Here is a 26,010-nt window from a genome sequence, read left to right as displayed (position 1 = left end):
ATATTTTGAGGACTAGGGTGTTTGATTAGTATATATCCATTTTGTCCTGTAATCTTTTATTTCATTTTTATTTTTTAAATTTTTGTATATTTTTTTCCTCCCACTTATCAGTTTCCTTGGACTCTCTTTTTCTCCTTTCCTCTGCTAATAATCAATCTCTATTATTCTCTCTTTCACTCTTCCTTTAATTTTTTACTTCTATTTTTTCCCTTCCTCCATCATAAACATCACATCCCTCATCACTTCTGTTCTATCCCTGGTCACTATGTGAAATTGTAAACCCTTTTGTAAATTTACTGTTTTTACTGTGGGCAATAACTGGTAAATATCATTTCTGATTATTCTGACCATCAACATTGTAGATTCATTGCAAGAGCTATTTGGTTTAATGTTTGCATTGCTGTTGTTATATGTCTCCCGTTACACAGTGAGGTACTACTGGAAACCTCCAGGGACACTATAAATCCACAAGGTAGAAACTCTACTACCTTCAAACCAACCATTAGTTGGTTAGACTTACAAACAACATGAAAAAGTAAGGCAATAAATTGCCTCAAATAAACCAAAATACATCAAAAACAGAATCTATTCATACCACTATGGAAGAAATGTCAGAGATGGAATTTAGAATGCTCATAGTTAAATTCACCTGAGAGAGAAAGGATGACATAAGGGAGAAACTAAAGGAAGCAAAAGATCACTTCAATGAGGACATAGAGATCAGAGTGGGGGGTGGAGGTGGGGGAACAAGCAGAAGGCCTTGAAATGAAGGAATCAATAAACCAAATCAAAAATTCATTGGAAAGTATCACTAGAGGACTAGTCTACTTTGAAGACAAAGTCTCCGATAATGAAGACAAAGTATATAATCTTGAAAATAAAGTAGACCATGGACAAAGGATATTTTGAGACCATGAACAGAACTTTATGGGATAACATGAAAAGACCAACCTTAAGATATATCTGATAGATGAATGCTCAGAGATACAAACCAAAGGAATGCGTAATCTTTTCAATGAATTAATATCTAAAAATTTCCAAAACCTTAAGAATGAAATGGAAAAATCAAATACAGGAATCATATAGGACCCCAAATATACAAAAGTACAACAGACCCATACAGAGGCACATTATTATGAAAATGCCTAACATACCAAATAAGGATAGAATTCTAAAGTCTGCCAGAGAAAAAAGGACACATTTAGAGGAAAAACAATTTGGTCTCAGCTGATTTTTCCACCCAGACCCTCAAAGCTGGAAGTTCTTGGAATAATATATACCAAGCCCTGAAAGAAAATGGATGCCAACCAAGAATACTATACCCTGCAAAATTAAGCTTCAGATTGGATGATGAAATAAAAACCTTTCATGGTAAGCAAATGTTAAAAGAATTCACAAGTAAAAAGCCAACACTACAAAACATTCTGAACAAAATATTTCATGAAGAAGAAAATGAAAACCAGCAAAGGAAGGAACTATACTAGAAGAAGAGTCAATCAAAAGAGCAATTAATTCAAATTAAAGCCCAGAAATATTCAAATGGACAGGGAATAAAAATCATTTCTCAATAATAACATTGGATGTAAATGGTCTAAACTCATCAATCAAAAGACATAGACTGACAGATTGGATTTAAAAAAAAAAAAGATCCAACAATATGCTCTGTCCAAGAGACTCACCTCATAAGCAAAGATATCCACAGATGAAGGTAAAAGGATGGGAAAAACCTACCATTCACAGGGATCTCATAACCAAGCAGCAGTTGCAGCAGTTTTTATCCTCATATCTGATAAAATGGACTTCAAGTCAAAATTAATCAAAAGGGACAAAGAAGGTCATTTCATACTGCTTATAAGAACTATATATCAACAAGACATAACAATCTTAAATATTTATGCCCCAAACAATGGAGCATCTACATACATCAAACAAACCCTTCACAATCTCAAGAATCAAATAGATCACAACACATTAATTAATTAATACTGGGTGACTTCAACATGCCTCACTCACCAATTGATAGATCTTCAAAACAAAAATGAAAGAGCTAATAGAACAAGAAAAATGCAATTAATAATTTAGACTTAACAGACCTATATAGAGTATTTCATCCATCAATGATTGAATACACTTTCTTCTCAGTAGCACATGGACCCTTCTCTAAAATAGACCATATCTTAGGCCACAAAACTAGTCTTAGCAAATACAAAAAAAAAAAAAAAAAAAAAAAAAAAAAAAAAAAAAGATGTAATACCTTGCATTTTATCAGATCATAAAGGAATGAAATTAGAAATCAATGATAAAATAAAAAATAGAAACTCTTCTAACACCTAGAGACTAAATAATACACTTTTTAATGACCAATAGATAACTGAAAAAATATCAAAGATGAAATTAAAAGATACCTAGAGGTAAATGAGAATAGTGACACAACATATCAAAATCTCTGGGACATTATGAAGGCAGTTCTAAAAGGAGGTTCATTGCATTGAGCTCATTTATTAGAAGAATAGAAAATCAGCAAATAAAACCTAATTTTATATCTCAAAGCCCTAAAAAAAAAGAAGAACAAATCAACACCAAAAGCAGAAGACTGGAAATAATTAAAGTCAGAGCTGAAATCAATGAATTTGAAACAAAAAAAATTTTAAAAATCAACCAAACAAAAAGTTGGTTCTTTGAAAAATAAATAAAATTACAAAACTCTTAGTAAAGCTAATAAAGAAAAAGAGAAAACTCAAATTACTAAAATTCATGATGAAAAAGGAAATAACACTATGACACCATTGAAATACAGACAATAATCAGAAGCTACTTTGAAAATCTTACTCCAATAAAATAGAAAATCACAAAGACATTGATAAATTTCTAAAGACATATGATCTACCCAAATTGAATCAGGAAGACATAGAAAATTTAAACAGGGTTTGTTTGATGAATGTAGATGCTCCACTGTTTGGGCATCAAAAGCCTACCAACAAAGAAAGCCCAGGACCAGAAAGAGTCTTAGCTGAGTTCTGCAAGACATTCAAAGAAGAACTTACACTGATACTCTTGAAATTATCCCATGAAATAGAAAAGGAGGAAACCCTTCCAAACTCATTCTATGAAGCTAGTATCACCCTGATACCAAAACCAGACAAAGACACATCAGGGTAAGAAAACTTCAGACCAACATCCCTGATGAACATGGATGCAAACATTCTCAATAAAACACGGACAAATTGCACACAAAAACATATTTAAAAGATAGTGCATCATGATCAAGTGGGGTTAATTCCAGGGAGGTAAGGTTGTTTTACCACATGGAAATCAATAAACACAATTCACAACATTAATAGACTTAAAGACAAGAATCCATGATTATGTCAATAGATGCAGAAAAAAAACATTTGACAAAATTCAGCATCCATTCATGCTGAAACATTAGAAAAACTAGGGATATTAGGAATATAGCACATTTTAAAAGCTATATACACTAAACTGAAGGCCAACATCATTCTAAATGGAGAAAAATTGAAAGCATTCCCTCAAAACTGGAAAAAGAGAGGGGTGCCCTATTTCACCACACCTATTCAACATAGTCCTTGAAACCTAGCCATAGCAATTAGACAAAAGAAAGAAATTAAAGGGATAAGAATAGGAAAAAGAAGAACTCAAACTATTCCTATTTGCAGATCACAGTTCTAAATGTAGAAGACACAATAACTACACTAGAAAGCTTCTAGAACTCTTAAATGAATTCAGCAAAGTTGCACAGTATAAACTCAACACCCATAAATAAATTGCATTCCTATACACCAATGACACATTGACTGAGAAAATTCAGAAAAACTATTGTCTTCACAATAGCTCAAAAAAGTAAAATACTTGGGAATGAACTTAACAAAAGAGGTGAAAAACCTCTGCAATAAAAACTACAGAATACCAAAGAAAGAAATTGAAGACTTCAGAAAATGGAAAGATCTCCCATTATTCTTGGATAGGCAAAATTAATGCTGTTAAAATGGTCATACTGCCAAAAGTGCCATAGAGATTTAATGCAATTTCATTGCTCTATGTACGTGTATGATTGCATGAATGGTATGAATCTACATTGTGTACAACCATAGAAATGAAATTATGTACCCCATTTGTGTACAATGAATCAAAATGCAGTCTGAAAAAAAATAAAAGCTAAATAAAAATAATTTAAAAATAAAAAAAAAATTCCAATGACATTTTTTGTAGACATAGAAAAAGCAGTGCAAAATTCATTTGGAAAAATGAAAGGCCCAGAATAACCAAAGCAATCCTCAGCAAGAAAAGCGAAGCAGGAAGCATCACATCTACCAGACACAGCTAGAGTAACAAAAATGGCATGAAGGCCAATGGAATAGAATAGAAGATGCAGAGACAAACCCACATAAATACAGTTATCTCATATCAGACAAGGGCACCAAAAACATACATGGGAGAAAAGACAGCCTCTTCAACAAATGGTGCTGGAAAACTGAAAATCCATGTATAGTAGAATGAATTTGAACCCCCGTCACCCTGATCAAAATTCAACTTGAAGTGGATCAAGAACTTAGGCATTAGACCAGAGAATCTGCATCTAGGAGAAGAAAAAGTAGACCCAACGCTCCATCATGTCAGTTTAGGAAGCAAATTCCTCAACAAGACTAATAAAGTCCAAGAAGTAAAATCAAAAATCAATAAATGGGATGAACTCAAACTAAAAAGCTTCACAGCAAAGGAAACAATCCATAACACGAAGAGAGAGCCTACAGAATGGGAGAAAATCTTTACCACTTGCACCTCAGAGAGAGCATTAATCTCTGGGATATGCAAAGAACTGAAAAAACAACAAAAATAGAAATAAACTGATCAATAAATGGGCAAAAGAGCCCAACAGGCCCTTCAAAGAAGAAGAAATATGAATGGTCAAAAAATATTCAACATCTCTAGCAATTAGACAAGTGCAAATTAAAACTACACTGATTCTATCTCACTCCAGTCAGATTGGCAATTATCAAGAATACAATTAAAAATAAATGTTGGTGAGGATGTGGGGAGAAAGGTACACTAGTACATTGCTATGGGACTGCAAATTGGTATAACCACTCTGGAAAGAAGTATGGAACCACCATTTGACCCAGTTACCTCCTTCCTCAGCATATATCCAGCAGACTTAAAATCAGCACACTACAGTGATGCAGCCACACCAATGTTTATAGCAGCTCAGTTCACAATAACCAAGCTAAGGAACCAACCTAGGCACCCTTCATCAAATGAATGAATAAAGAAAATGTGGTAAATATACACAATGGAATATTACTCAGTCATAAAGAAGAATGAAATTATGGCATTTGCTGGTAAATGGATGGAAGTGAAATAAGCCAGACTCAAAACACCCAAAGCTGAATGTTCTCTCTGATATGTGGATGCTAACCCACAACAACGGAGGGTGGGTAGGTGAAGAATTGAAGTCTAATGAATTAGACAAAGGGGAATGAAGGGAAGGGAGGGGAGGGGAATAGGACGGATAGTAGAATTAATTGGACATAACTTTCCTATCCTTTTATTTAAATGCATGACTAGGCTAACTGTGCATCATGTACAACCATAAGAATAGGATCCTAATTAGTGTAAGTTATACTCCATGTATGTGTAATATGCCAAAGTACACTCTACTGTCATGTATATCTAAAAAGAACAAATGGAAAAAAAGAAATCTATTATCTCAACTTCAGATGAATGTCTTCCAGTTGCTAACATAAGAGCCCTTCTTGATTTTCATATGTATATATTTATGTATATCAAATTCAACATGTTTAACATGCGACTTTTAGTCTCCCTCCAGCTTAAAACCTTTCACATTCTCTCAGTTTTCCACTCCTCCTTTTGTTACTCAGACTAAAAAACTGAAAGTCACTTTTAATGGTTTTCATTTTTTTCATATATCACCTCTTATTCCTCAGGAAATAACGTGGACCATCTTCAAAGCCCGTCTGGGATCCGGCACTCTCCCGGGCCATTGCTCTTCTGTGGGCCCAAGTTGACACTGTCTTGGCCTTGCTGCAGGCACAGCCCCCCCATGGCTTCTGTTTCTACTCTTGTCTCCCTATAGTCTTTTTTCAATTTGGCATCTACTGTGAATGCTTTAAAGCATGAAATCATATCATTCCTTTGCTCAAAACCTGGTGAAGACTTAACTCAAAACCTGGTGATGACTTAACTCTCTTCTGTTTCACTAAGAGCAAAGACCAGTTTTTCCAATGGCTATAAAACTTGACATAACCGCCCCCACTTGATGCTTCTTTGAGCTCATCTGTGCATCTATGCATCTACTACCATGGTATCTGTGCTCTGCTTGCTCAGATGACTCCTGTGGTCCTCCTTGCTACTCCTCACAGCCATTGGTGATTTTCTAGTCTGCGACATTTTCTCTAGCCATACACCTCACCTGGAACTCCTATCCCCTCCCTTCATTTGTCGATGAACTCTTATTCACACATTTGCTCAATTCTCATCTTCTTAATGAGATCTATCCTGACTAAGCTACAGTCTACCCCCTCTGCCTAGACCTGCATTCCTATCTCCCACACCTTCTCTGCCATATATCACCTTCTAAAAATTCTGTAAGTGCCTATTTATTAGACTCATTTAATTGTTCCTATTACCTTGCTAGATTTGAGCTTGATAGGCCTAGGATATTTGTCTCTTTTGTTCACCAATAAATCCTAAGTGTCTAAAATCATGCTTGGCATATTGTTGGTGTTGAGGAAATCCCCTCTGGGAAGAGAAAGAGTTTTTGGACAGCAGAGTTCAAAGATCAATTGGCAGATGGGGAAGATTTTCTAAATCCTTAAAGTTTTCTTAATGATCTTCAACCTACCGATATAACTAAATAAAATTCTACCCTTGCAAAGTTTGTGATAGATATTGTGGAATTTTCTACAGTTCTACATAGCTGAACTGTTGTTTGAAAAGATAATATTCCTGGACATATAACTTGAAGTGGTGCCCATTTATTTATTTTCCTATGCAGTTAATTATCACGAGCACTTTAAACAGACTGTTGGATTAAGAAAAAGTCAGGGAGTAAGTTTGTGGTTTGATTTTTTTTCCCACAAAGGCATTCTTTGTTACATAAAGAACCTCAGAGAGCATGATGGTGGAGTTGATTTCAGTGCCAAAAGGATGGCAAAAGTGAGCACAGAATTTAAGTAAGGAATAAGATAAAAATGTGAAGGGAAGAAATTGAGGGAACTCAAATTTAGTTGTGAATATGTGAGCCTGTTAATTGATGTAGACCATTACTGAGAACTGACGGCAACCACACCCTGAAGGCCTCACTATTTGAGTTTGAGACACTGTCCTCGGGAGAACCCTGAAAGCCAAGGTCAAGAGGAAGTATCCGCTTGGGTAGTCTCCATTCTTGCCCTCTGCAAAAACATTTATCATCTCCAGTGTAATTTGCACATATTGACTGATGAATCTCCAAGTGACTAATTTTTCATTATTTGACAGATAATTAGATCTGTAAATCTAGTTAATAAAAGCGTGCGGGAAGTGTTGGGAGCCAATTTAATGACCGGTATTAGTTTTCAAGAAGAATGTTTTCCAGATCAGCTGTTTCCTTAGTAGAAATAGTCCTCTCAGAAAATCCCTCGTAGGTTAAGCAAAACACCTCATCCGCCTAGAAAATATGATGATTATTTCAACACTTTCCATTTCATGAATACCTTAAAGCTCTTATGCTCTAATTCCTCCAATATCCGTGAATTCACACAGAAAGGGCATCTTTGCATTTAAATGATTTTAAAAAGACAGAAGCCATGAATAATCTTGCCTTTGATTCGGAAAGTAAAGATGCACGGGGAAGCAGAGAGCATGATTACATGATTATAACAACTGAAGAATTAGAGAATGTTTGTATTAGGAAGACTCTGAGAAGAGAATGAGTTCACGTTCAGGTTTACAGAGCAGGGACCTGAATCTCAAGGAAGTTAAATATAAATACAAGGATATGAGTCTGAATTATAATGAAGCCAAGAGAAAAAGGAGGGTCTGTCTTATCTGTCTTTATGTGTATCTATATCCACCTTGTTGTGGGTATGTGTGTGGGTGTGGGTGTGGGCGAGAGAGAGAGAGAGAGGTGGGGGGAGAGGGAGAGAGAGACAGAAACAAGGATTCAACCTCCAGTGTAGGAGATAAAAAGTGTAGGAAAGATTAAGGAAAAATTTGGTTATATTATAGTGCCCCACAGGTATCTGATTGGAGCACATCAGCTCAAAATTTCATAGTCCTTTTAAGAAGAAATTCCATTTCCCTTTTATAAACTGTGGAGACAGATTGTCTTTGGAATGGTGTATGTCACAGAAAGTGGTCAAAAGAAGTAATGGACTTTTTCAGTTTCTCAATTCTTTACAACTTTTTTTTCCACATCTTCTAAATTTACTGACCTGAATCCTAAATCAGGTTTCACACTGAACAGCCATTAATATAGAAGGAAGAAGTCAATTAAAAAAAAAAAAAAAAACCTTCATAATATTTAAAAACATATCAGGTATTTCATGATATACAGATATCATGCATGTTAGTAAGCACTCTTGAACATCTGGTTTTCCAAAATGCTATTAAATGAGATTATATTAAGTCATTTAGAATTCAATCTTCATTTTATATTATAGGTTAGGTAATCTCTGAAATATGCAATATTGTACACTTGTGTATTTTACACTTTAAGGAAATATACTTTTAGCTTTATCAATATAAAATGTTAAAGTAGACTTTATTTGTAAATATGTAATGTTAAGAAAAAAGAAGTAAAATTGAAAATTAAGGAGAAGAAAGTAAAATTGAGTATTTTAACTAAATAAAAGCAATTTTTAATTAAAAGTTAAGATTTTGAAGAAGCAAGGAAAATTAAGTAAATTAAGGAATTTTTTCTTGCTGCTTGTAAGTCTCAATTCACCCTTACTCTTCAGTATACTAAGTTGAAAGAATTTTACTAAACATCAAAACAATTTCAAGGCTAAACTTACACCCATACTTATTCAACCCTACAACTTCAGAAATCAAACTTAAGAAGTAATGCTTTGTTCTGTAAATTTATAATCCAAATTAGATGAAACCCAGTAATAAAATAAATTATTGTGTGGTTTTTTTAAACTATGTTTAGGTACTTACGAATACAAGTATGACATATATATAGATACACAAACACATATATATTCTATCAGTGTAAAGCACCATTGTTTAATTTCAGAAATAAGAAACTGAAATCATGATTAAGATTGATTTGCTGTTAAATCAAGGGAAGATACTGTTCATTACTTTTTTCCTTGTGATTTATTTTCTCTGCATCCTACTTATTATGGAGTCAACAACTATGAAAGGGAGGGAAAAGAAGCATGATTTAGTAGAGGGAGAAGTGAATCCATGCTGTTATCCTCATGGAATTAAATGTAATCCCAAGGAAAGTAATTTTTTCCTATTAGTAAACTTATATTTTTCTTCCACAAATTGAAATAAATTTCCTGTTGGATATTTAAAAGAAAAACTTGTTTGGCATCAGGAAGCAGCTCATGGGTTTACAATAAACTACTGACTTTAATCTATTATGAATAATAACTAAGCCAAGGAGAACCCCTGAGTAGAAACTATTGTTTTAACTTATATGATGCAGCATTACTCTAAAACTTTAAAAAAGATGATTCCCTTCTATATTGTGAAGAATGTCCTAATTAAAGTCAATCTTATGAAAAATAAAAGGGGATATGCAACTGGTATATTAGCAAGTGAGATTATCTAAAAAATGGAAATGACTAAAAATGAGTTTTCCTATAAATGGGATCAACCTCTTGCAAATTAACATAAACTTATTTGTATAACAACTTACCCAGAGGTCTCAGTTTGGACTCTGACAAACTGAACTATCTTCTTTCCATTGACATAGCCCTCAACATTAGCATCCTTTTATAGGATGAGGTTGGTGATATGGACAGTTTAATGAACATAGAACCAAACCAAGCAAAATATACTAAAACCAAACACAATAAAGCAAATCTTGATTTTTCCTAATAATTTAATATAAAATATAAAATTTTAATTTAATTGAAAAAAATCAATGAATTTGCTTGGTAACATGCCACTTTTTAAAACTGAACAATTTGATGGAATCCAACCAGCTCAAGTTACCAGTTTTTCCTCAGTGTGGAGTAGCTAATATTTGGCTTTCTCAGCATTTAAAAAAGATACGTATTCTTAATTCATAACTGACAATAACTTGGATGCATAAGCATAAACACACACACAAAGGATATAAAAGAAAATCCATGTTGCCTGGCAATGAATAGAATTATTAATTTGTGTTCCAGGCTGACATAGATGTTTATTCATTGTTAATTGAATCACATAAATTATATGTGAAGCACAGTATGAAGTTTTAATCACAATAAATACACATTAAAGAAAACCACATCTCCTGTGTTTGGATGTGTTAATCCATTCCAAATGAGGCAGAAAGCAGTGTAACACAGGAAAAGAAATGAAATAGCAGTTACTTAAACTTGCAAATTGCCATTGTTTTAAGGAAACAATTATTCATTAATAACCAGTTTTTTAATTTGACTATTTTCCATAAACAGATGATTTTAGACCATGCAGAATTAATTCCTTTGGTGTATGAAATCATGAAGTTACTTCAGAAGGAGGCATAGAACAATAAGAACAAAATAGAAATCTCTATAAGATTTCAAAACCTGTAATTTTGGGGTGAGGAGTCAACAGGTGGCTTTGGGTCTCTTTTCCTGATTAGCTGGGAAATATTGTCTCCCCCTTCCCTGCCCCCACCACACCTCAATGTTTTCTTGTCCACTTCCATTCTGTAATCTGAGCTCGGAGAACATGAATCTATCAGCTCTCACTTTTAAAAGATGGCCACTAAGAAAATTTGAGCAATAACATAGAGAAAATCTTTTTAACAGCTTTTCTCTCCCTAAATTTATGTCTCTTGCCTCCTGCTGAATTTTCTCATTGTTTATTGTATTACTTCAGCTTACAGTCAGGACACTTCTGATTGATTTGATGAATGTCATCTCAAAGAGAAGAACAAAAAGTACAGAAATTAAACATATATATATATATATATTTTTTTTTTTTTTTTTTTTTTTTTTTTTTTTTTTTGCGGTACTGGGGATCGAACTCAGGGCCTTATGCTTCCAAGGGAAGCACTCTCTACCAGCTGAGCTATCTCCCCAGCCCTAGTTTTCATTTTTAATAAATCACATTTTCTTAATTTTGGTTACAGTTGAGGCTCTCACTACAAGTTTCCTTCATTTGTCATGGTAAATGATTGTGATGTGTGCAGATTTAAAGTCATCACCATCATGTCACATCCTGCTCAAAAATGTACTGGTGGCTCTCTACTGCTTATAGGAGCCTTTTCTTCATGCATTTCAACCAGCATTCTAATCAGACCAGCTCTCCCTCTTCAACAGAGCTCTTCAAACCAGCCAGCCTGCTTATGCAGCACTTTTCCATATACCTGGACACCCTTCTCCTCAATCCCATTGCATGTAAAGGTGCTCATGTTCCAGGACCTTGTTAAAGACTCATCAGATAGGATGCCCTCTCTAATTTTTCCAGCCATGAGCTTTGCTCACTTGGATTTTCTAAAGCATTTGTTAATTGCGCCATTTATTTCCAAAGAACATGAATTGCTTACCATATACCATGTACAGAGCTTAGTTTTTATTGCAAAGTTGAGTGGGATGGAATGGATGTAGTTCTCATGTGAAAAGATTTTAATAGAAATGCACATAAATACCTTGGAGGAGAGAAGTCCTCATGGAATTGAAGGAGGCTGTGAAGAATAGATTCCTTGAGAAGTCTGATGGAAAATGATTACTTAAGTCCATTTCAACATTTAAAATTTTTTGCTTTTTTGATTCTTTGTTGGAACAAATCAGCAAAATTTAAAAAAATGCAGCTACAGTTTTGACCTAAATTTTTTATGTATACTTTGTCCAAAAGAAAACAGAAGAATTGAGAGATGAAAATAAGCAACATTTCTTGACTTTAATTCACCTCCTAGAATGTGATTATTCATGGTACATTAATTATATAGAAATCTGATATATTCAGATTAAAGCGTTATATTCTTACTCTTGATATTTTATTTCCTCTTTGATTCTAAAATAAGCATCATCACTCTCCAAGTAAGATTAAAGGTAGGACCAAGAAACTTTCATTCACTGTTGTGTTTTTTTTCTTTGTACCTAACATTTTTTTTTATTATCCCTGACTTCACCATTAATCCAAAGCGAGACAAGGTCACATGTATGTATATAAATCTTAAATTGCTTCATTAAGCACTGTGTGATTTATGTCATTGCATGATGGGAAACAACTGGTCTTTTAAAAGGTCATTTGAAATGGTGACATAAGAAGGACATGTTCACAAACATAAGCATAGATAAAAATGCAGAGACATTTCCTTATTTATTTGTAAGAAAGATCACACAGAACTTTGCTTTTCTTGTTTGTTTGTATTTGCTACCTTTTTGGAATTTCTCTTTGTGCCTGAGACAGTTATCTTCATAGTTTTCAACTTCTTGTCATGTGATCTTCATTCTTCGCACCTTCTGCTGTTCATTTGTGAATCTTGGTTGCAAAATTCAATTCTCTTGGCAGTCTTGATGCTTGGTGATAACTCATTGTCAAAGTGTGTCAACCTCTTTGAAGACAAATAGATGGACTATATTTTGTGGCCACCTTTGATATTAAGTAGAGTTATTTGAGGTTTAGCCAGTGAAATTTGAGCAAAAATGATATGCAGCTCATAAAAACTTCCATGAACAATTCTCCATTGTCCTGCTTCTACAGATTGAAGAGATCCATGATAAACTAAAAAGCTAGGTAGAAAGGTGAAACAGACTGAGTATCTGGATCACTTTTTGAAGGAGAGCTATTCTCTGATCAACACCTGTTCTGGTCTTCAGGTGAACTTGAGAAACAGTGTTTACTTGATGCTTTTGGCCATGTATCACAAGAAAGAGATTAACTCGGAAAATAAATAGTCAGTTTGCAAGCAGAAATAAGAGAAAAGAGGTAGTTTAGAAATTTGATTCCTTGAAGAGCAACTACTTTAGAGTGACCTGAGAATTCGAGAGACTTTGGAAGGCAAGGACATTTTATGACTCAGCCTTGCGGTAAACACACAGCTAATTTTTCTGTCTGAGAAAGCCTTGAAGCAATTGTTTTTAAGTTATGAAAAAAAAATAAATAAATAAAGAGGGCAAAAGGGGAATGCAAGGGTGCAAAGAAGTAGACCATTTTGGAGAATTAGATCTAGGGAAGAACTTTGGGTGTGGTTAAGTGGTAGATGGATCTAACTGAACAATTCTTCCAAGATTTTTAGGAATACTCACTTTCAAAGACTTCATAAACTCAGATGAAAGAAAAGGTGTCTTACTTAAGCCATAAACAAACCTAAAGACCTCTCAATTTGCCAAATTGGTTTATGAAAGAGGTAGAACCCTCAAAGAGGATAAACCCCAGAGCATCACTTCAGATTTAACCAAGAAGGCTAAAGCATAAACACAGACCTCTCCCAGGTTAACAGCAGTAACAGAAATGTCTAGGTTAAAAACAATCCAGGAACTCAGAGAAGCAATGGAGCACTGGAGTGTTTCAGAGAAAAGAAGAAGGAAAGAATGACGGTTCAGTTTGCACGTTCAGCTGGTGATCCCAACTCCTCACTTAAGGGTCTGGGTCTCTGGGTTCCTGAGGGTCTTTCGAGGAGTGGTTACTCTAGTTTCCTCCTCAGAGTCCTTTTCTGTCTACCAATGCGACTTTCATTTATTCTTTCTTTAGAGGCTATGGAAGATTTTCTTAATTCCATATCCTCATGTGCAAAATTCCACCCGTCTGTGGCTTTTAGTGAAATTCTTTGCTAATTACTCAGTTGTGTTTTTTTGGTGTATAAAGTAAAATTCTATGGATTTAGAAATACTTTCATTTAAAATACACATACACGTACACACATAAACACACACACACACACACACCACATAACCAAACTGAATTATTGGCTTTTAAGACATTTTCTAGATTCTCTTTGAATAGTTAAGAGCTGAACACTGACTCTTTTTGCTTTTCTGAATGACTTTGCTAAAGAGGATGACAGGCACATTTGAGAATATGCATTAAAAAGGTAATTATAATTTAAAAAATGTTATTACAATGCTAATAGTTGAATGTTTTTAGGAAATGTTAATTGAATGGAAATTATTCTATACCATTTAGTCTGTACAGAAAAATAAGATAAATAACAAAATATAATTTTAATTTGAAGTAATGTATAGTAACCTATTTTGTAATGTATAGTATTATGGAATTTTTATATGCAGCTCTGAAATCCTATGATGGTACTGAAGAGTCTACAGAACTCAAACAAATTTTTAATTTCTATTTATTAACTCATTGGACAGTCAGAGCTAAAACCATATATATTTTGATTTTTTTATGTCTTCATTTCAAAAGTGCTTATAATAATATCTATATTACAGTATTTTGTTGTTGATAAATGCTTCTCTTCTTACACAGTGCTAGGCACATAATGACAACTCAGAAAGTTAGTATGCCGTCATCCCATTTAGCAATTTTTAAAAATGGGGTTAATTTTAATTTGAATTAAAAATTATATCTGTAATATTTAAAGTCTCTTAACTTCCTTGGAATATTTAATTATTTATGCATGTAGGTACATTTATAATCACTTAAGTAAGGTAGATGTTTAATTTTTTTTTTTAGAAAACAGTTGTAGCCTACTCATATACCCAAGTCAAGCTTTTAGTTGAGTTCCTGGAGCATGGATGATATTCAGTAAATGTTGTTATACAAAACTTACTCTTTGTGTTATATTGGAGTTATCTGTTGCATTTATTGGAAATGACATTTATTTCTTAATAGTGGAAAATGATATGAATTTTGGAATGGCATACCTGGAGCAAGTTCAGAAGAGTATCTCTGAAGTGTCCTGAGGTCTCTGAATAAATGTCCTCTTGAAGGTTACTGCTGTATTCTGGGTAAGAAACCACCCACATTAAAGGTGTGATTGGTTGTGGAACCACAAACCAATGTGCTTTGAGTAGGTCACTGCTACTTGCCCCAATGTGAATGCAAAATACAGGAAATACAATCAATCTCATGACATTTCTTTGTCAACAAACTGTTCAAGAAATCTGTCAACTAATAGTATCTTTGGCAAAGTCTGTTGTCTTAAAATTATCTACTACGACTTTGAAGAAAAGAGTTAAGAATCATTTCACATTCTCTAATTCTTAAAATTCAGAATTATGCACTCTATTTGCATAGACTGCTTCCCAGCTTAGTACCCTTCCCAAGTGCTTTGTCTCATTTTAATATTTTAAGTGAAGATTCTGCCTTCATTTCCCTTGGGAAAGTCTTGTTTTTGCTAAGAAGCAATAGAGGTGACTGTCTAGAACAATTTCTTAACTTCAATGTTGCATAATGCACAATGGGATGAAACTTAAGGCATGAAAACTTGTTGAAAATAAAAAGTTACCTGTTTACATTTGAACTGTGTAAAATCTGATTCTGAAGTAGATTACAGGGACTATGTACTTTATATAAAGTGGAAGCAGATATATATGTAGAATTCTTGAACAACTGACTGTATTTTGCTTCATCTTTCTAGATTCCATTTCTCTCTTGGGTAAGAGAGAAAATGCCCTCTGAACCAAAATGCTGGACACTTTCCTGTCATAATGAAAACATTCACTGTATATATTCTTATAATTATTTTCCTGAAAAATCTGCTTGATTTTCTGGGGGATTTTTATTTTTGTATGCTAATGGTCATTTTTACTTGATGAATCCATTGGTCTTGAGTGAGTCCTATTTGGTTTTTCAAAAATATTTTGTCTTATTTTTTTTTTTTGATTGACATGCAATAATTGTATATATTTGTAAGGTACAACATAATGTTTCAATCCATGAATCCATTGTGCAATGATCAAATCTAGGTATTTAGCATACCCAGCACAGTTAACTTCCATTTCTTTATGGTGAGTACAGATAAAATCCTCTATTCTAGCTATTTTGAGATATACAATGCATTATTGTCAGCCCTACTGTGCAACAGAATACCAGAACTTATTCTTTCTAAGGGTACCTGTACCAACTTACCAGCTGCTGCCAATCCTGCCTCCCATCCATTCTCAGTCCCTGGTAACCACTCTTCTACTCTAGTGAGTCATATTTCATATGGTATCATGTCTTTAAGACTCTTTAAAAATATATAAATGGGAATATTTTTATGTTATTTGAAAAATATGAAGTTCTTTTGTATGCACAATATATGCTCATATTGTAAATTTCTTACGTAAACAATAAGCTTCTCGCATCTGGAAAATTTCCCCATTTGTTCTTGAAGCCAATATATCAATGAGGCAATTCTCATCAGTGCCTGCTCCCTAGAAAGAGAGGGAGAGAGAGAGAGAGAGAGAGAGAGAGAGAGAGAGAGAGAGAGAGAGAGAGAGAGAAAGAAATATAAGAGAATTTTCATTTACAACAATAATGGACCTTATATTTGATGAAGGCATACAGCATTCTGGTGTTCTGAGAGGTGACAAGAGAGAAAGGAAGTATTTGGGATAAAGAGCACAATTCAGTCCTGACTCTTCCACTTACTCACTGTTTAGTCCTGGGAAGATAATATTATTTAAGAAAATTCTTTTCCTTCATTGAGAGTAAAACAGCATGGGCATTTCTAACCAATGTAGTAAAAGACACTGAACATTTCCACTCACTACTGGAATGGAATTTGATATACCACTTGTTAGACAATCGGTTCTTAAGCAAGCTGAAATTAGGACACATGTCTTCTACTTTTCCAAGGATGTTTTGGGGATCAGGTTCTGCCTCTCCCTAGATGTGTGATTTTGCACAATTTTCCTTAGCATTTGAATCGTGAGCTTTCTGTGGGCTCTCATAGACAGATGAATCTATTAGTCTGTGATGGTGATTTTAAAGACACCACATCTTTTTTCAGGCAATTCTCAGGAATCCTTATCATTCTATGAAATGTTGATTAAAATATACTAGTTTCATCTAATCAGCAACATAGGATTTTTTTTTCAAGTTTTAGTTACATAATTTTGAAAAAATGGGTGTGCAACATTTTAAAAAGTGATTAATTGAAACTCATATGACTTTCATACAATGTCTATTTTGATCAGTAAATATGATGGCCCAAATCGGTGTTCCTTTAATTATGTTGTCTCTTGCCTCCTTCCTGTCACACGTTCCTCACATATTGTGGTATTCTGGTGGTTGTCAGGCATCATATTGGAACGATTGCTTCTGCAGGTGTTTAATGTCAGTTTGGAAAGAAGTAAATAGCTCTCATTTTCTCACATCCCTAAACAACAAAATCCGTAGTCAATTTATTTCATGGAAATGAGTTAATTATTTTTTCTGCAAGGCGGAATCATTCTAATCCTTCGAAAGTAAATTCGATACATTTGAGCAACAGTTTTTGTAAAGGACAATTTAATATCTTAAAAAAAAAACACTTGTTCTCTATAAGATCATAAAAACTAAAGATGTCCTCTATGTTTGTTTCTGATCGGTATCCGGTTTTGAATCTGAACCAAACTTTTACAAATAATTTTAGAAATTCAGATGATTTTTAACATATCTTCTTCAATATATGAACACATATCAAACAGAGACAGATGGGAATAGCCCTGGAGGTTAGTTCACTCTTTCTATTTTTTGATAGCTCAGCTTGGAGTTGGCTCGGTAAGTCTGAATTTGTACAACTAAAGAAGAGACTGATCCCAGCCACAGAGTTCTGGAGACTCCCTCCTCCTAACAAGGCTCTTTCTAAGGACCACAGTATTTTCACTGTTACATCATTGCTTAGGTATCCTCTCCTCTCTCGCCAGTCTTAGAAGTATGCGGGAGCATCACGGGGAGTTTTCCATCTATTAAACATCAGATTGTACCTGCTGCAGGTGTATTTTTGCAAATAGATCAGTACCTTCATGGCATGCCATAGTTCGTGAGCATCAAAAGATGGTGGAGGGTACATAAGGCCAACCATAACATCTTTGAAGTGTGATGAGAGCTTCTCCTTCAGGTCCCCAATCAGGTCCTGTGGAAGAAAAAGTTCTTTTTATAGTATTAGTTACCAAACTTACCAGAGAAATGGAATAATTGCGGGAAGTCTGCTAATAAGAATTACCGTTCTGTGTTATTTCACATAAGAAGAAATCTCTCATGCATATATCCTTGGGTTTCAAAAGAGGATTGATTTGAGGGTTTGAAAATGACTGATTTAATCATGCCTCTACATGATAAAGCCTATGGACTTGTGGTCATATCAACACAGAAGAATTTTCTTTCCCTAATCCCCAACCCCAAACCTTTTGATCTCCTTAGGAAAATATGTAGAAGTTAAAACCTGAAAACATTTTAGTTGAGAGTTATTGGTTTTCTTGTGTAGAATTAGTGAAACATCAATTCTTAAGGAAAACACGTATTTTACCATCCTAGCAGTTTTTTTTAAGCAGGGTGTTCTTGTTTATGCTATGGCTAAAAACTTATATAAATTGATTAAATAATCTTAGAACCTTCTTCAAACAACAGGCACTTTATTCAAGATATCAAAAGTCAAATGCTTCCAGAGAAAAATGTTCATTGTTCTTGGAATACAGGCATAAAAAAAATGAAATTGATATTTTTAATGTTTTGCCTTTTATTTTTCTAGTTATAGAACGGAAATTAAGAAAAGTACATGCCAAGTTAATTTTCTGTAGTTACCAAGACATCTGAAAGATGTTTAAAACTTACTGTCTCTTGCTAGAATGTGTAAATATCTAGTCTTAAAATATACAATAGTATTTTAGTTCTGAAGTGGTTCAATAATAGAATTGCAGGTGTGCACCACCATGCCCTGCTAGCATAGTGATTCTTTAATAAGGATGGGATACAGTCCATGTGAGAGTGCTTCAGGGGACAGGAGGAGTTTGTAGAACTAATCAGATGAGGTTCATACAGGATCCTGTTTGGAAGTGGGATGTGTATTCCTTGGCTCCAGCTGAAAATCACTGAAATGGAAAAATCAGGACATATGCATTTAAAGATATTCTATAATCTAGAATATAATTAAGGACCAAAATGAGACCCTGAAGGGTGGGGCTTTACAATTTGGAGAATTGTAAGAATTCATTAAAAAGAGATAACGTCAGTAAAATAGAATTTCATGGAATGTGTAGTTATGCGTGAAGCCTTGAAAGAGGAAGTGGTGTTCAGTCAGGTGAAGGCTTAGAAGATATCAAAATAGACAATGTTCTAGGATGGAAAAGGCCCTGGTCTGTGTAGAGTAGAATGTGTGTGTGGAATATTCAAGCCAGCTTTCAATAAGTGTTGGATTAATTTGAAATCTAAATGCTTTAGGGAGATTTCAGATGTCATTTATTCCAACCTCCCTGCAAGTATAAAGAGGAAAGGGCTTCACAATGGAAATTTGAGCAGGTGGGTGGGAGGGCTGATGATAATAACCACTAATGTTTCTAGACTGCTGCCTAACTGCCAGAAGGTATTCTTAGGATTAGAAAAACTGTTTTACTTCACTACCACCACTTATGACTTGGAAGCTGTGATCATCACACTGTGTAGATGAGAAATCTGCACCCAGAGGTCACCTAACTAGCCCCATACAACTGAACACCTAAGTGAAGGAGCCTGGATTTGAAACAAAGCATTCTGACCCTCCAGTCTCTCTTATGGTTTGTCGGCCATAGGAAACCATGAATGATACATCAGCAAGGTGATGAATTTTGCATGTGGGTGGTTGATGTGGCATTTCTGGACACAGATCTGGTTAACCCTCCATTGAAGGTTTGAATGCAACTAGGTCAATTCAATCTATATTCATAATAAGAGGATAATTGTAATTGGCCACCAGAGGAAAGGTAAAACATTATGATTATCACTTATTCCATGAGCCTGCCTCTAAGCTCCTTGATTATTTGTTACCACTCTCTGTCTTTGAATATGTGAATATGTTACTACATTGTAATAATCATGATTATCATGCCCTGCCAGTATCAGGGCATGGACTTTCACGGAAACCTTCCAAAATTCAGCATTTAGACCTTGTATTGATGGTTATACAAAGTGAGTATATACACTATATAAATGAGTTTATAAACAGATGAAAGAATAAAAAAATGAATAAATGAATGTGGTATAAAGAATAAAGACAATATTCTATCTAAAGAGGACTTAAGCATTGACAAAAGCCTTTTATTATTTCATCTTTAGTCTCATTTCTTTGATCTCTACTCTCTTTGTATACATCTATAACAATATCTTTATTTATTTTACCATTTTATACAATACTGAATGCTTGTGTGTATTCCATTGTAGGCTGATATTAGTAATGTCACTAGATGGCGACATATATCCATATTTTATTAAGGGTGTGTGTGTGTGTGTGTGTGTGTGTGTGTGTGTGTGTGTGCGTTTTCAATGAAATATCACAATTTAAGGAAAAGAAACAGTATCAGATTTCTTCTAATGTACTTAAATATATAGTTTTCAATCCTGTGTAATGGACATATTATAAGATTGCCAGTATGTTATTTAACCTCTGGGTATGCTTCCTTATCTGGAAAGAAAATAATAGTACCTACCTCACAGGGTTATAAAAGTTATTATTACTTTTTAATTAAAAAGTTATTATTATTACTTTATAATTGTTATTTTATCACTTTTTAATAAAAGTATTAAAATATTTAACTTAGGCGAAATTTAAAAAAAATATTTTCTGGCACAGATCAGATACTCCCAAAATATCTTTTTCCTCTCAAGATATTTGGTGATCCTTTGCAAACCAAAAATGGTTATCAGCAGTGCCAATATTAGATGGTCTCTCTCCTCTTAATCTCTGCTGCTTCTTTCTATCTCTCCACCTCAGAGTTTCGACTATTACGTTGAATTTCTTCCAATTTTTACTACATCTAACTGTGCTTGAGTGAACTCCACTGTCTCTAACTTACAAATGGAGTCATGCTCTGCATAACAATGGGCTGCAGAAGTGATTGTCCATAAGAATACAATGGAGTGTAAATGTCCTATTGCCTAATGACATCTTAGCTGTCTTGGTTCATGCAAGTACATGCTAGGAGAGGTGAGCTACGTGGAGATCACTTGAGATACGTTGCTCAGAACCCGTCTCATCCTTCAGTGGCACGTGCCTGTGTATCTGGAAGCTGATGCATTTTTACCACTTTCACTATTGCCACGCCCACTCAGGCCGCCATTATCACTCCCTTCTATTAACATAGTAGTATCTAACGGGTTTTCCTTCTGTGCTTGCGCCCTGTATTCTCTCAACACATCTGATGATGTGATCCTATAAAAACACAAATCAAATTAGTCATTGCCCCACTTAAATGTTCCCTCCCTCCACACGTCTTTTCATGGTTGATCTCAGAATGAAGCCAACACTGAGTCTTTTAGCCCATGTAAATGTAAGTCCTTAAGTTGACAGGGTAGCTGGAATATTCTTGGTCACTTCTTGCCATCCTCTTCTACCTTTCTCTCTGCTCCAATTACCATGGGCTTTTTTTGGACACTGGAATGGCAGCTCGATATCTCAAGTTCTTTGCTTTTGGCCTTCACTCTGTCTTCAACAGCCTTCCTGCTGGCTTCCTTCAATGGCCTGCCTCCCCCTCCTCCCTCAGCCTTCTCCATGAAACCTGCCCTAGTTGCCATGTTTAAAACTATACCTGGGTCCCTGTCACTTCCTGTATTTCACCCCTGGCTCCTCTTTATTCCATAGCACTTATTGTCTTCTACCATGACATATTTTTGCCAATTTATGATCTTTCTCACCCAGGTAGTATGCAAATTCCATCATGGCAGAGCTTCTGGTCTGTTTTATCCATGGCTATTCTACCAGCCCATGGAACAGTGCCTGCTACATAGGAAGCAAGCATATAAATTAGAAGCATATGAAACAGTTCTCCTGGGCATAGTGAGCGCCAAATAGGCCCACAATAAATGAACGAAAGAAATGAATGAATAGGACCACTTGTAGTTCAGCAATTATTTGTTTGTAGACATTTTGGGCAATTCAAAGGTAAACAAGAAAAAAGTCCCTATCCTCAAGAAGCTTCTTGAGCAGATGGTGTAGACATACAGGCATAATAATTTGTAACAATACAAAACATGGTGAGGGATATCACAGAGGAAATAGTGTGATATTATCAGGATACGGAGAAGGAGATATTATTTTCAGTTGGGAAGATAAATATTGAATAATATGTTTAAATAACTAAGCTTTGCAAGTTCAAAGAGGAGCATTTAAATAGGCTTTCTAATTAAAGTCTCAATTCTCACTTGGAGTTACATAAATAACTTTGCAGATGCAACCTTTGCAGTGCCACTATACCCAGCCTTAACTGCCTCTGCTTTTCCATTTTTCCAAGACTTGCCCTAAAGTGGACTCTGCCGGAGTCACAGCTTGGCCTTACGTTAAGCTCATGGGTACTTGCTTTTCAAATCTAGCTCTTCTATGTGGCTCATGAAACTGCAGATTACCCATGTTGCACCTCTTCTGACCACCCCACATTAATTAAAAATAAAATGGCAATTTCTTAGTCCTCATTCTCCTTATCTTATTATGGGAGAAGAGTGGCAAGATGTAGAAGTATGAGTAATATTTTGCTTGTCTAAATATGCTCAGGCGAACTGTTTCATATGCTTTTAATTTATATGCCTTTTTCTATTATCATAAAAAATGATACTTGCTGTTTAAACACTCAATGATGCAAACCCACATAAAACGGAACTCAGAATTTGTCTTAAACTATATGCACTCCAGCAGTCACAGTGCAAATACTTGCACTATATTATGTTCTATTATAAAATCATTTGTACAAGTTGCCTTTCTACTTTGCAGAAGTAAGTATTCTTTCAAATAACTCTGTTCACAGTTTATTTAATGATTCAAGTATTAATGAAAGTTTGGGCTGCTTATTTTTATCTAAAATAATGATAAGACTTTAGTAAAGGAACACAGTATATTAAAGCTGCTATCAATTGGATTTGCAATGTCCCTCAAAGTCCCATGGATTAAATGCTTAGTCCCAGTGTGGTGTTATTGGGAGGTGGTGGAACCTATGAGAGGTAGGGCTTAGTGGGAGGTCTTTAGGTTATTGGGGGCATGCCCCTAAAGGGGAGAGTGAGACCCCAGTCTCTTTCTTCCTTTCTCTTTGCTTCCCATCCTTGAGGTGAACAGTTTTATTCTGTCACGTGCTACCACCATGATGTGCTATCTCACCACAGGCCCAAAAGCAACATGGCCAATAAATCAAGGACTAAAACCATCAAAACTATAAGCCAAAATAAACCTTTTTTCTTAATTAGCTTGTTACCTCAGGCATTTTGGTATAGTGATGAAAAGATGATTAACACCAAACTAACCTCACCTCCGAACACAAAGACAAATGATAGCAAAAAATATTTTTTCTTCTTTAAAAACTTTTTTTTTTCAGTGCCTCATGTATGCCAAGCAATCACTCTATCACTGAGCTACACTTCCAGCCCAAACATTCTTTTAAAAGTATATGTCATCTTAGAAGAAACAAGAACCGCTGGGTATAAAAAACTAGGGGGAAGATAAAAACCAAAAGATAAGCAAATGAACTGACCTTGGAGTTGATCTTGTAGGTGACTGGGGAAAGTAGGGAATGGTTTTGAGAACTGGTTTGGATTTTAATGCTTAATGTAGGGTATTATATGATGGAAGAATATTATTGGGATGGCCTAACACAGGTTGTTAACTCTGAAATCTTACATATAAGTCTAGAACTCTCAAAGGAGTATATTTTTGGTATATTACTACTCTTGATAATAGTGATTACTAGGAAAAAAATTATCATTTAATGTTGGAAAATGAGCAGAAAGCTTACCTCTCACTGTCTGAGTTTTGAGTAGAAAGATTTTGTCCTTAATAATTTGAAGCAATAGAACTGTATTAACCTTGAGATTGAAGTTCAGATTTATTCTACTCTTCTGAACTGAGACCTCTGAAAAGAAATCATGAAAGTTGATCCTGAGCTGGATGATTCTCCTGGGACACCAGGAAGAAGCAAATGCAAAACCAATCTTCAGAAATTCTCGGACTTTCCAAAATGAAAAAAGATTCTCACTTAAAAAAACAAAACAAATCAAACCTCATTTTAAGAGTTTTCACAATAAAAATGTCATGATACATACTTAGAAACAATTTCCCAGAGTGACCGTGGACTCTACAAACAGCAGAATCAAAGCCTCATGAATTTGAGACAATTAATAGTGATGTGAAAGAACACTAGGAGAAAGGTAATAAATAGAACTGAAAATTCTAGAAATTGAAAACTTCTAGAATTAAAAAAATATAATACATGCCTTAAAGAGTAGCTAATAGTCAAATATGGAACTAGCAAAGTGGAAAAATGTCTTTAAAAATAAAGAAAAATTCTTCAGAGATAGACAAGAAATAGGTATTGGAACGGCATGTCTTGCATTGTCTTTTTTCTCTCCTATTTTTAAGTCTTACTGGACAGAAGTTTGTCCTTGTCATTCTGTCTTCCCAGTCTGTTAACGCCATGGAGTCCATTTTCACTATGACCCGTTAAATTTTTTTTTCTTATGTGAATCAAACCCAAGTCAGATAAAGGGTGTAGTCCCCTTGGCTGTGTGACCAGAAAGAAATGTGATTCAGTCAATATTCCTGAAGGCTAAAATATGGTGTTGTAATAGTGAACTTGCCACCTGACACAGGACTTTGCATAGGCCAAAAGCATTGGAAGTTTATTTGATTGAGATATGCACAGCTTTCACACTGAAAATAAATCTGTCTTGCTTACTGCTGTAGAACCACTCACTCCCTCATGTTCCCTGGTCTTTCCCTTTCTTCTACCCCCAAGTCTCCTGCTTTCAGGAGAGAAGTGACTTGCAACACCTGTGCGTAACTGAGGACCCAGGTCTTCCTATTCCCACGTGCATTTGTTGGAGTGTGCTGGGGCACTTGGGAAGCAGCACAATTCGAGTTCTTATGAACTAATTGGATATAGGTAACCAAGTCCACTTGTGAACATTGGTGGAAGTACACCCAAGTGCAAATGATGTGTTTGAGGAAGATGTGAAATGGAGAAATGAAGCAAAAGGACCTTGTGATTTGGGGGCCTTTTGGGTTGATTGAGTGTACTGTTCTTTTCACTTCCACTATCAAGTTTACCTGGTTTTATTTGCTTTTTCTTTGGCTAATGATATTAAGTACCAGAAGGAAATAAATACCCTCAACAGGCAAAGGGCCACAATTAAAGAAGTGTTGCTACCTTTGGACCCCCTGACTCTAGTGATCACTTTCAGCTGCAAGTCTCGGTGACAGATGGTTTGCTGATTGGAGCCTCCGGCAGGGGAAGGCAGCCTCCCAAAGGTGCATCTGAATGCTTCAAACTCCTTAAATTCTTGACATAACTTCCAGGTGCATTGCTTTTGAAAAACAGCTTTTGGCTTGCTCTTGGACTCTTGGAAGAACTGAATGCTTAATCTGAGGAGGCCCTGTGGCTCTCCTGCTCGATGCTCTTTCAGGTAGGTCAACTGGGACCCATGACCAGCAGGTCTCACCTGTCAAAATGAAATGGCACACAGAAGAACACATGGGCTGGACCCAGCAGCATCCTGCCCTTACATGAAAATACTGGCAACTGTTCTTTGAGGGGAAGTTTTAACTTCCACTTTTGCCTGAAGCAAGCTGCTGAATCAATGGGGTGGTCTTAAATGCTTCTGCTTGGTTCACCCATGATTCAGAGAAGCTGAAACCAGATAGTGTTCACTGTCTGCTGTGGCTTCTCTAGGCAGCTACAGATGTGCAGAACCAAAAGCAGATGGTTAGTGCCCCACAGACAGAAATCAAGGCTTCTCTGATAC

At 35.2% G+C, this 26,010-nt stretch overlaps 1 protein-coding gene across 1 annotated transcript in view; it reads right to left on the bottom strand.

The window, feature by feature from the left end:
- ANXA10 (annexin A10) overlaps positions 1–26,010 on the bottom strand; it is a gene marked incomplete at both ends in the record, with an annotated part of 61,475 nt that overhangs the window by 13,045 nt on the left and 22,420 nt on the right. Inside the window, 3 exons of the mRNA XM_079139863.1 lie at positions 14,997–15,076; positions 16,400–16,490; positions 18,062–18,175. Coding sequence (XP_078995989.1) covers positions 14,997–15,076; positions 16,400–16,490; positions 18,062–18,175 — 285 coding nt within the window. The remainder of the gene's footprint in view (positions 1–14,996; positions 15,077–16,399; positions 16,491–18,061; positions 18,176–26,010) is intronic.

This window comes from Sciurus vulgaris (assembly GCF_902686455.1).
Source record: "Sciurus vulgaris genome assembly, chromosome: 5".
In the NCBI taxonomy this organism is placed as follows: domain Eukaryota; kingdom Metazoa; phylum Chordata; class Mammalia; order Rodentia; family Sciuridae; genus Sciurus; species Sciurus vulgaris.
The sequence above is the reverse complement of the archived record's forward strand: the minus strand, read 5'-3'. Positions and strand labels throughout refer to the sequence as shown.